The sequence below is a fragment of the Narcine bancroftii genome, chromosome 4 (genome assembly GCF_036971445.1).
Source record: "Narcine bancroftii isolate sNarBan1 chromosome 4, sNarBan1.hap1, whole genome shotgun sequence".
Classification (NCBI taxonomy): Eukaryota; Metazoa; Chordata; class Chondrichthyes; order Torpediniformes; family Narcinidae; genus Narcine; species Narcine bancroftii.
The window spans coordinates 53,353,195-53,366,341 of NC_091472.1; the positions used below are offsets into that span (position 1 = coordinate 53,353,195).

The 13,147-nt window shown below is 39.0% G+C and overlaps 1 protein-coding gene across 1 annotated transcript in view; it reads right to left on the bottom strand.

Moving 5' to 3' along the window:
* kctd3 (potassium channel tetramerization domain containing 3) overlaps window positions 1-13,147 on the bottom strand; it is a 96,069-nt gene that overhangs the window by 62,778 nt on the left and 20,144 nt on the right. The window contains exon 3 of the mRNA XM_069931290.1: window positions 12,129-12,174. Within this exon, the coding sequence (XP_069787391.1) occupies window positions 12,129-12,174 (46 nt within the window). The remainder of the gene's footprint in view (window positions 1-12,128; window positions 12,175-13,147) is intronic.

Sequence of the window (13,147 nt, forward strand, 5' to 3'; positions counted from 1 at the left end):
ATCCAATGAAAAAATTATCACTGTGTTACACAAGTTGACAATTCATTACCAGTAAATTACCAAAACCTAAGGCAGTGTTTCTCATCCTTTGTTTCTTTTGCATACTTTTAAGTAATTCCTATGCCATTGGTGCTCTGTGATTAGTAAGGGATCGTGTAAGGTGTAATGTGAGTAGGAAGAAAAGGTGAGAATCACTGCTCTAGACCCATCGTTATGGAAATATTTTACTTGAGAAAAATTGTCATTGGCCAATTTCCTTTGGAGTTGATGAAACTGAACATAACTAGTCAATTATGCACGATTAAACCAGTGGTTTTCAAACGTTTTCTTTCCACCAAAATACCACCTTAAGCAATCCCTTACTAATCACAGAGCATCTATGGCATAGGAAATACAGTGATATGTGAGTGGAAGAAAAAGGTTGAGAACTACTGAACTAAGGGTTTCACCAGGCATCTGACATCTGGAGAAAGAAAACAAGCTTTACATTTTTTATTCATTACTGACAGCTGCAGTTCACCAGCAAGCCCATCACTTTATGACCTCAAGAAGCTGGTGGTGAACTGCCATCTTAATTGTAAGACCATAAGACATAGGAGAAGATGTAGGCTGTTTTGCCCATAGAGTCCTTTCTGCCATTCCATTAAGAAACTAATCCATTCTCCCACTCAGCCCTGCTCTTCTCCTTTAATATCCATACTATTCAGTCACCTATTAATCTCTGCCTTAAATACACTCAATGTCTCGGTCTCCACAGCTGCCCACATGAGCAAATTCCAGAGGTTCACCACTCCCTGGCAAAATAAATTTCTCCACTTCTCTGTTTTAAATGGAGTTGTGCCCTCTTGTCCCACACTTGGCTTCAGTCCTTCTAGTGAATGCATACCAAAAATACTAATAATTAGAGTTCCAGGATTTGGACTCTAACAATGAAGCAATAAATTTCCAAATCACAATGGTATCCAATCTGGTAAGCAAGCAGCAAGCAAGGGTCCCACGTACGTTTTGGTTGTTGAGGTCACTGGCTTGAGAACTGCTGATGGAATCGATTGAATGTGTAACTGTGCGGCATTTTGTAGATGATACACACTGCTATCACCCTTCAATAGTGGCAGAGAGAATCAACTGTCCTGCTTCAGTTTCTGGTCAATAGTGGCCCTCTCCAAGGTACTGATAACAGCCATGGAGATGGTCACTGCCTGGCATTTTTACAGTGTTTGGCATTTTATCAGCCCAAACCAAGTTTTGTTTAGGTCTTACTGAATGCTTCACTTGCTGAGGAGTTGTTAATGATATTATCGTTATTTTTAGGCATTGTTGCTGCTGCTTCTACAAGCCTCTGGAGTCCTCACTGAACCAAGGTTGATCAGCAGGCTGAAGAAGTAACAGCTGACAAATATGCCAAATGATGACATTACATATTATAGAGGTACTGTATTTATTTCTGCAGCAACTGATGATCCACACCTCTTCACAGATGCAGTTTTGAGCTCTCTCTCATATGTTCTGAATATCCCATTTTGCATGAAGCAGGTCCTCAGTACTGAGATGATACGATTTCCATAAGAATTATATAATCACCACTTCTATAAATGCAAATATGAACATGCAACATGTGGGCTTTTCCCTTTCGTCAGTTTCCTTTCTACCTTCTACAAACCCAGTCCTTCAAAACTCAACCAGCTCCATCAGTTTCCACCCAGCCACTTTTGATGATGGGCAATGAGGTCTCCAGGGTACATTCTATGCTCTCACATGATGTTTTTTCTAAGCATTGTTCACAGTGGGAGAACTGATTCAGAGATGAATGTCAGTGGCAATCAGATCTCATTGTCCATATTTAACTTGATGTCATGAAGCATCATGGTGTTTTGAGTCAAATTTGAGCATTCTTTAGTTTTCGTTCGTTTTATTAATCATATTATAGGTAAACAATACATGAGGAGTACATATTCAAGAAGGGGAAAATGACACTATGATGTATAACATATTACATTACAAATGTGAGCATTCAATAGCCATTCTTTCCCACCTGCCTATCACTGTGCTGTCATCTCTGGTTGGCCCATCCTGCCAACAAGACAGGGCATACCAGCCATTCTCCTCCCTCAGGTAAACAGGCTAAAATGAACTCCATGCATTTTTAAATTAATATTCATGCAGTATCTCTTTAAGAAGATGAGGAAGCCCATGGCGCACCGTACAGATCCAGCAAACATAGTGAGTTTGGGTGCTTCTGTGGACATTTCCTCTGTTATGGGCCCAGGGGTCCCCAAAACCCAGCAGCAATAGAAATTTGCCAAGACAAATGGTTACTTAAATAAAAGTAGTTTTTAATTTTCTTTAAACATAAAAACAGGATCAAACTTTAACTTATTACTATTAAATTAACCCCCTTCTAATTCTAGGCGCATGTTCAGAAAAGTTCTTTGATTCACAGTCCAATCTCACTTCTCACTCCTCCAAGTTCACTGGTATCAGATAATTCTTATATTGTGCACAGAATTTTACATTTATGAATTTTCACCAGGCTCAGGAAGGTTCTTGTCAGTTTTCAGAGAGATTTGTTGCTCTTTGGACACACAAACTAATTCACTTCCATCAATTACTTCAGTGTCTTGCCGAAGAAGCTTGCCCCTTCAGGGCTTTCCAAATGATACTCTTTTTCTGCAGGTCACCAGAGTTCCTTTTTGCTTCCCTTATTTCAGATGAAACACTCTAGCCAGCCATTTCCTCTTGAATGGACCACAACAGGCTGAACTCAGAACTCAACTTGTCTTAAAATGGAGTTTTTAAACAAGCTGCCGGCTTGTCATGCTGCAGAAACCAGTTTTGTCTTCTCTCTTTCTCTGCTTGCAAAACCACATGACCTTCTTCGAACAGACTGTAGCACCAGACACAATCTTCCGAGTTCGTTCATCTGTTGCTTTCCAAAACAACAATCCATTACTCCACAGCATGTCCAATTAACACCTACTTGTGAAGTCCTTGTAGGCATTCTTCAAAGTTTTTGCAAAGACTTTCAGAGCATGGACTGTCTGGCTTGAGCAGAGCTCTGCCATTTTAAATGGGATCTGTTTTGTGAAGTGTTTGTGACCACACTACTTCCACAATCTATCTCCTTTAAAAAATATCTATATACAAAGTAGAGTTTAAAAGGCAGCCTCAATTGCTTCCTTGGGCAGAGTATTCCACAGATACATTACTCTTCAAGAAAAGAAACTCCTCCTCATCCCTTTCCTAAACCAATCCCTGAATCTTTAGACCATCTCAGGTTCTAGTCTTGCCTACTAGTCAAAACAACTTTCCTGTCTCAATCTTGTCAAGCCTTTCATAATTTTATACAAGATTTCCTCTCATTCTATCAAGTACATCAGGACTGATGGGAAGAGTTATAGGGAGGCAGTCATATCCAAGATGCTGGATGACTTAGGAAAGGGAATAGGCAGTAAGTGCAGGGATCGCGACGGCTGTTCCCCTCAATAACAAAGGTACCATCTATGGATACTTTTGGGGGGAATTGTCACTGTAACCAGATCTGTAACACTGAGTCAGGCTCTGCGGCTTAGAAGAAACGAGAGATAGGAGGAGAGTGATAGTAATAGGGAATTCTTTAGTTCGGGGCAACAGGCAGGAGATTCTATGAACAAGATCAAGACTCCCAGATGGCATGTTGCCTCCCAAATGCCAGAGTCAGAAACATCTCTGATTGAGTTCACGGCAAGATGAGATACAACATACACAGGAAAAGGGATGAGACTGTGAAGAGTAAATAGAGGGTGTTGAAGGAAACTCTACATCAAGACCTCAAGGGGAGCCACATGCCAGCAAGGGTAAGAATAGAAAGATATGGCAGATGAATGCATGGCTGAAGAGTTGGTCCAGGGACACGGTCTCAGATTTGTGGATCTTTGGGATCTCCTCCCGAGATTACAACATTTAAGATCTTGGAGCTCCTTAAATTTGGCTGAAAGAACCTCATCCCCATTTTTTCCTGCAGCTGCTCCAAAACATCCTTGACCCTTGCACCCAGGAGGCAAATCACCACCAGGAGTTTTTGGCCACAATGTACTCATCAATCCTCCATACAATAGAATTCCTTACCATTATAGCTCTGCAACTCTTTTTCCTGCTCTCTTGTGCAGCACAGACAACCACAGTGTCATGTGCTCAGTTACTGCTGCCTTCACCTGAGGATACCCTAACAGTATCCCAAACAGTACATCTGTTTGAGGGTTATAACTGCAGGGAACTCCTGCAATACCTTCCTGCTGCTTGTAGAACATAGAACAATACAACACAGTACAGGCCCTTTGTCCCTCGATGTTGTGCTGACCCATATAATCCCAACTTAAAACAAGTACTAAACCCTCCCTACCACATAACCCTCTATTTTTTTCCTTCAGTCATGTGTCCAAGAGTCTCTTAAATGCCCCCATGTGGTTTTTTTTTTTAATACTTTATTTTCATTTTGTGGACAACATGCATCAAGAAACCACCATTACTTCAATTGAAATGAAAGGGAGAAAAAAAAAATCAATGGTACAAGTTGTCCATATCTTCAAACAGTCCCATCCCCCTTCTCTCCCAAACAAAGCCCTGAAATAGAGAAAAGATAGATATGAAAAAATAATTGTGTTTGTAACAAAGGAGCCCCAATCCCAGCAGCAATAGATATTCACCATACCAAATGGTTACTTAAACAAAAGTTGCTTTTAATTATCTTTAAACATGAAAACAGAATCAAACTTTAACTTACCTCTATTAACTTAACTAACCCAAATTAAATCCCCTTCTAATTTTAAGCATATGTGTATGTAATGTGTGTGTAAATTTAAGAAAAGTTCTTTGGTTCACAGTTCAATCTCACTGCTCATTCTTCCAAGTTCACTGGTTGCAGGCAATTCTTATACTGTGCACAGAATTTAACATGTATAAAGTTCACCAGGCTTTGGCGCTCGACAGGTAAATGTTTACCACTCAGGAAGGTTCTTTGGAGGTGTGCAGAGATTTGTTCCAAATTTCCTCAATGTCTTGCTGATGAAACTTGCCCCATCAGGGTTCTCTAGGTGATTACCTCTTTCTTTCAGGCTAACGCAGAGTTCCTTTCTGTTTCACTTATTCCAAGAGAAACATCAGACAGATAGCATTTCCAGCCATCCGTTGCTCTGGAGCTTTCTGTTTCAGTTCCAACAAGCTTTTCCTGTCTTGCACTGTTCAGCTGTCTTCCAGTGTCACACTGGCTGAGAGAACTTGTTTTATCCTTCTCGCTCTCTCTCTCAAACTGCTAGAAAGCCCATGTGACCCTCTCACTCGCAAAACCCTGACCTTCTCCAGCAAACAATAGGAATTAGCCTTCTGCTCCCATCTGTTGTTTTAGGTAAACAAACTTCTCAGGAGTGACCCTTCTGTGCACTTTGCAGAAAGGTCAGAAGCCTAGTAAAAATGTTCAACATAGACGACCTGTCACCAGTCAATTCATTTGATGATATCATTTCAATTAACAGCTACTTGTGAAATGTGCATAGCATTCTCCATAGTTTCTGTAAAGTTCACTGAATATGAATTCTTCAGTATTTCAAATAAGATATTTTAAAATGTGTAAATGTATGTAACCTACATAAATTTTACCAAATTATCTCCCATATATTCCATTACACAAAGGAGGAAGAAACTGTTGGGATTCAGTATCCAGTTCATAGGAACTAATTCCTTTTCTTACCTAGATCTCTAAGACATAGCACTCAGGAACAGATGTCCCTAAATATTCAACCCTGTATTCTGCAAATATCCTGCCATACCTGCAAAAACAGGTTATACTACTTCCTCAAGTTGTAAATAATTTTCTGCAGGGCAACACAACTATGGATTTCCGGATTCCATCGGGCAATATCCAGAGGGGAAATCAGACTTCCAAGTAACTGCATTACATTTCCTGGCAATTTTAAGAAATTCTAATTGATACTTGGACAGTTTCATTTTAGATTTTATATCCACAGTATTTCCTAAAAGAAACAATTGTTTCCCAAAAATTTGATTAAATAAAATTCTTAAATTTTCCCAAAAGGGTTTCACTTCGGTGCACAACGAGGTGGAATGTAAAAAAAGTTCCTGTTTCTTCACTGCATCTAAAATGTGCAACTGATGTATTAAAATTTAATTTATACACTTTCTGCAGGGCAAGATGTAGCTAATGCAAAAAATTCCATTGTACCAATCTCTATCTTACATTAATTGTATTGATTATGCAATCCTGACATAAATTGGACCAGTTCTTATCACTACTGATTCCATCCATGTTTTGATTTATATAACTCTCGCTTAGGAGTGCTCGATTGAAGTAAGGAATACATTACAAATGTAAACTTTGTGTTCCCATTTCAAATCAGAATCTTCATTTCACTTCATCATGGACGGTCCTAATTTATCTCTGAAAGAAGCTCTTAATTGAAAATAGCTGAAGTGTATTATTAAGAATAATATATTATTTAAACTGTTCAAATGATATTAGTTGCCCTTGGAAAAAACAATCTTCCACATATCTGATCCATTTACAGGACCATGTATATAGAATTTTATTATCCATTGTTAAAGGAATTAATCTATTTTGAGTCCAGGGCATTTTTGGAGATGTATTTCCTTTTGATCCAATTAAATTATTCAATTTAAACAAAGTATTCAAAATTTTCTTTGTTAAAGGTCCTTCCTTTCCACCAGAAATAGATTTAGTATCCCATTTATACAAGATCTTCTGCTGCTCTCTCTCCAATTTTGTGCAATTCAATTTCCACCTCTTCTGTTAAAGAGGGAAGTGACAAATTTTATCTGGGCTGCCCAATAGTAATATTTAAAATTTGAGAGTTGAAACCTCCCACCTCCATATGATATTTCCAAGTTAATTTTTCCATGGAGACTCTGGTTTAATTTGCCTTTCCAAAGAAACTTCCTAATTAACAATAAAATTTTGAAATAAAACCTTCTATGGTCATGGTATTGAAAGAGTCTGAAAGAGATACTGTTATGTGCGGAAATATATTTATTTTAATAGTTATCCATTTATTTAGGTCTCAATTTTTTTTAAGCAAGGAGAGGGGATTCATCTTATACAATTTTTTCAAGCCATTATCTGTTTTGATCCCCAAATACTTAATCCCATTCTTCAGCCATCTAAACTGCTTATTTCTTTGACAATTTGTATAACCCCATCAATTAATGCCTTAATCTCACTCTTACCCCAATTTATTTTATACCCAGATACCCTCTCATAATCTTCCAGTTGTAAATGCAACCTTTGCAAAGGAATTTCTAATTCCGTCAGATATATTAATACATAGTCTGCAAAAGACTAATCTTATGTTCATCTTGGTCAATCCTGAGGCCCTTAATGTCTGGATCCCGTTGAATATTTGACAAAGGTTCTTTAGTCAATACCAAAAGAGCTGGACATGATAGACATCCTTGTCTGCTAGATCTGGATAGATACTTGACCATTCATCACAAATCTGACCTAAGGTCCATTATATAAGGCTCAGATCCAGTTTATAAAATTTTGATCCAATCCAAATTTCTCCAGAATTTTAAATTTAAAAAAAAAAAATCCCACTCCAGTCTATCAAAGGCCTTTTCCACATCCAAGGCAACTGCCACACTTAAATCATTTATTTTCTGGACCAAATTAATTATACTAAGCAATCTTGTTACCTTATCTTCTGATTGCCTTTTCTTAAAAAATTCTGTTTGGCAAAATTTTTGCCAAAGAATCAATCTGTTTGCCAGAGCTTTGGCTAGTATTTCAGTCTGTATTCAACAACGAAATTGGCCTACATGATAACTGTTTCAATGGATCTCGATTTTTTGGGGGATTTACCATTATTATTGCTGTTAAGAAAGAATCCAGCAAAGTATGTGATCCAACCACTTGATTCAGTATCTACATAAAAAGGCATTAACAAATCCTTAGATTCTTTATAAAATTCCAGTGGAAAACCATCCTCACTGAGAGATCTATTAACATGAAATTGTTACGAATTGCATGTAATGAACAGCAATAGACAATGAACCACTGTTTATTTTTAAACCATTAATTTTATCTCTTACTCTTAAGCTAAAGTCTTAACTCTTAAATTATCCTTAACACAATCTATCCCCAGCTATGCACAGATGTCTTGTATATATCCCTGGGATCGGTCTCTCCAAGCAACTTCACAGCTAGTCACACTTAAAATGAAGCACTTTGCATCCATTACTTCAGATTTCTCTTTGACAACATTAACTCTTTCATTTAATGACTATTGTTCCTTCCATTTTCGTTATTACTTTAAAAATATTAAGTTTTTTATTTGTATTTTTTCCTTTCTATCCAAAGCCCTTAAAATCTCATTTATATTATGCTTAGACTTAACTTTCTCTGGTTCCTTCTTCTCCATTGCTCTGACAGCCTCGTCTTCTGCTGAAGTTGTGACGACTCATTATCTTCGATAAATTCAGACTTCTGCAGTAATCCATTGAATTGTGCATCCTCCAGCAGCTTGTTCCATCGCTAACACTGTTGATGTTGCAGTGCTGGGGCCAGGAAGAGATATTTCCAATTGGGAGGTAAGAGAAACTTCATTCCTAGATTTCTTGGTTTGTGAAGGCCTTTGCTCCTGTGCATCTTCCCTCTGTCAAATGTTTCTCTTTGAACCCATAACTAAACAGTTCAAATAACATTTAAATAAAGAAAGTTATAGAAACGTTGTGTATTGGACCACTTTTGAAGCAAATTCCAGGAGGGCTGAGAGTTCACGTCCAATCTTTCACCACATCATACAATTCCCCTGCCCACCTGCTTCCACCACCATCTCCAGCAAGGCATTCCAGGCACTCACAACTCTAATTTTAAAAAAAACTTGATGCCTCCCCTAAACTTCCCTCCCTTAACTTTGAACACATGTCCTCTGGTGTTTGCTGATCCTGCCCTTGGAAACAGGTACTGGCTGTCCACCCCATCTATGCCTCTCATAATCTTTTAGACCTCTATCATCTCCTCTTATCCTTCTACATTTCATAGTGAAAAATCCCAGCTTTGTCAACCTTGCCTCATAAGACTGGTTTCCCAATCTATGCAACATCTGGTAAATCTCCTCTGCACCCTCTCCATAACTTCCACATTCTTTCTATAATGAGGTGACCAGAACTGAACACAATACTCTAAGTGTGGTCTTATCAGAGATTTATAGAGTTATAACATAACCTCTACTCCTAAATTCAATCCCCCGATTAATGAATCCCAGCATCCCATAGGGCTTCTTAACTCTCCAATCAACCTGTGTGGCAACCTTATGGGATGTATGGATTTGCACCCCAAAGTACCTCTGTTCATCCACTCTTAAGTAACCAACCATTAACCTCAGCCTTCTGGTTAGTCCCTCCAAAATGCAGCACCTCACACTTAACTGGATTGAAATCCATCTGCCACTTTTCTGCCCAACTTGTAAACTTCAACCATCGGCTCCATCCACAACTCCTCCAACCTTCATGTCAAACACTGACCCATCCAATTGCCTATTCATCCAGGTCATTTAGGTACATATAAAAAAAATCACAGAGCAGGGGGTCCCAGAACAGATCCCTGCAGCACTCCACTAGTCACCAAGCTCCAGGCAGAATACTTTCCTTCCACTACTACTCTCTGCTTTCTTCCTACAAGCCAATTTTTTATCCATATAGCTAATTTTCCACTGATTTTGTGCCTCATAACTTTCTAGATGAGTTTCCCATGGGGGACCTTGTCCAAGGCCTTGCTAAAATCCATGTAGACCACATCTACCACCATACCATCAATTTCTTTTGTTACCTACTCAAACTCATTAGACTAATGAGGGCAGCCATACTGACTATCCTTGAGTAGTCTGTACATCTCCAAATGCTGATAGATGCTATCCTTAAGAATCCTTTGCATTAGTTTACACACCACTAATGTAAGATTCAGTGGTCAATAATTCCCAGGATTCTCCCTATTAACTTTTTTTTTAAACAAGGGGACTACATTTGCCATTCTCCAATCTTCCAGCACCTTCCCTGTGGCCAAAGATCATAGCTATTGCCCCAGCTATTTCTTCTCTCACTTTCCACAGCAGCCTGGGGTATATCATATCCAGCCCTGGGATTTGTCAATCTTTGTTTTTTAGAAGATCCAAAACTTCCACTTCCTTAATCTCCACATTATCCAGCATATTATCTGCTGGTTGGTCATCCATTTCCCTATCTTTCCTTTGACCCTGAAACTGAAATGCCAACAATTCACTAAACATGTTATCCACAACATACTCAGTAAGTGGATGCTTCAGAGTGAATCCATGCACAGCTCTAGTACCATCATGCAGTCTGCCAGGAACTGCACCTGGACACACTTCCTACACATGTCGTCATCTGGAACACGGAGTTCCCACATTTTGCAGGAGGATTATGACAGGTCTGAGCTCATCTGCCGTGACTAAAAACTGAGTAAGGGGCTTGACTAGCTTTGGAACAAGTAAAACAGAAGAATTTCAACTTCATGCTCCTCACTAAAGTTCACATTTGGACAATCAGGACCACTTTGACATAACATCAGCACCTCAAAATTGCTGCTCTGCTGGGCTCCACCTTATTTTTATATTCATTAAAAGCTAACCAGTACCACCTCAACTGTCGATTTTTTAAACTCTCCTGCTCAGCTCCAACTCCTGCTCTCCCATTGATGCCTCCTATGGAAACCATCCCACATTCAGCTCAAATGCCATTTTTATTTTGCAGCAAGTGGAATCGACTTTGCCACATCTGCATTCAGTGCTTAGATCAATGCCATCCAGTTGTATTCTTTCCCTGTTTGAATGCAGAAATAAATGGTACAACTGACTGGTTACTACACTTTTTCAGACATTGGCTGTACAAGATAGGAATCATTTTACACTAATTTATACCTTGGGGCAATTACAGGTACAGGATCTACTTAAGTTATAGTAAATATCAAACTAAAATGACAGTAAACCTGCACTCAGACCATACTAGCTTGAAGAATTCTGCAGAAAACAGAGTACCAGCTCACAAATCTATCAAATATCAATGCATATTCAGTCAAGGTTTTATTGTTATGTAATAAAACAGATGCAATATTTAACAAAATTGCATTTAGGCTGCTGCAAGGGAGACAAAGATTTACATCAGCAGAAATTGCCTAGAACCCCTTAAATTCAGAGAAATACAAGCCAAAAGAGTGTGTCTGTGGATTTGCCTACAGTGCTCCTGCACCCTCTGCAATCACAGACTTCAGTCCAAACCATCAGCATCTAAGCTCTAGGTGCAACCTCTGCAATCACAGACTTCAGTCCAAACCATCAGCATTCAAGCTCTAGAGGCACATCTCTGACACTATAAGGAAGTCTTCAGTGCCCAAGGCTCCACTGGAGCTCCTCTCACATCCCTGTTCCAATACCTGGTAACCCTTCAGCCAGACTTGAGTCAGTCTCTAGAAGTTTGCAGCTTGGTATGAGTCCTTTGACCACAAGTTGCCAGTATCCCACATGGGTTCAATGCCTCAAATTGCCAACAGACCACCTTATGTGTGTTCTTCAGCTGCAGAGCTTCACTGGTCTGTCCCCGTGGTCCTGTAGAGTCGCCTCCTCTTCTGCTTCTTTTCGACGGGGTGGGGGGTGTTCTCCCGGTTTTCTGGCACCCTGCGCCAGTCCTCTACTCCCTGGAGTCTCCAACCCCTAGAGGCCACTGCCAAATACAGGAACCACCATCTTATGCTCAGACTGCAAAGTCACATGTTTTTAAAATAAAACACCATTTAAACCCTTATAAAGCAGTTGGTAGTAGGACTGGGTAGTAGGATCCTGTGGAGTGCTGTGCCTCCACTCCCTCCCTGCTGGTCCACACTTTTTACATTAGGATAGCAAAGGACAGCTCAGATTCATAGTTACAAACTTCCATGAGAAACTAATACCATGTTAAAACCTCCTTTGCATAGTAATACCTATGACTTAATTTTTGAATTGACAGTACAAAATTTGTTCTTTATAATGATTCTCCATTAAAGTTATGAAATTTGTCAGTCACATTTCAATTCTACTTTCAAAAGGTATAAAACACAAGAATCTGCCTACTGCTCCAGTTTCATCCCGTAGTGTTGAGATTCTCCCACTCAGCAAGCTGAAAAAAAATTAACAAGAGAATGAATTTAATTTTCCAAGAACATTCTGAAATTTTAACAATTGCATTTTATAGAATGTTTCACTGCAAGAAAAAAGTGTATATTTAACTAATTCAAAGCTTTAAATGCATTTTCATATTTAGAGAAACAAAATACTGAGATTTTGAAAATGTTGTGGATTTTATTACAGTGGGGCATTCCTCACTTTTGACCCAGAGACAACATGGCATACATCTGCAAGTGAGAATGGTGCATAATTTAACGTTCATATTGATAATGTGCTGTTTTTATGCACATAACAGGGCTCATCCATCTGGGGCTGGGCTTGGGAGATGTTACCAAAGAAGCCTTTAAAATATGCTCCTATGTTGCAATGTTTTAAACGAGGCAAGAATGAAGTCCAGGTGGTACAGAGGATGCTGATCTGATTTTACCAACCACTTTCTGCTGTGCCTTTCATCATTTTTGATTTCTATCCTATCACAAACCTTCCTATCGGTCTTGCCATTCCTCACAAAGTCAAGTGGACAGCATATCATCATATTCTTGATGTAGGATTGGACGACCACAATAGCTACAACATTTATCTTTGAAGGTTCAGTTAACGTACTGATCTGTAACTACATCCATGGTGTGAATGATTAGAAATTTAATGATAGAAATCGTGTTAAATGTTAAGGGGAAACAGTTTAACTGTCTTGTTCCTGGTAGTTACTATGATGTCTGAATGTTATTAGTCATATAACAATCCACATCAGATTTGCTGTAGAACATGGAGAAAGCTTCATTACCCAAGAATTGCAAACAGATTGACAATTAAGCATCCATTCTTCTGACACTATGCAGGGTAAGTTATTAATGAGGCAGCCAAATATGGCTGTGATTACTGTAATGTCAAAAGAAACTCCAGCAATGATATTTCACAGCCAAGATGACTGGTCTCCTCCAATCACAACCATCTCCATTTCTATT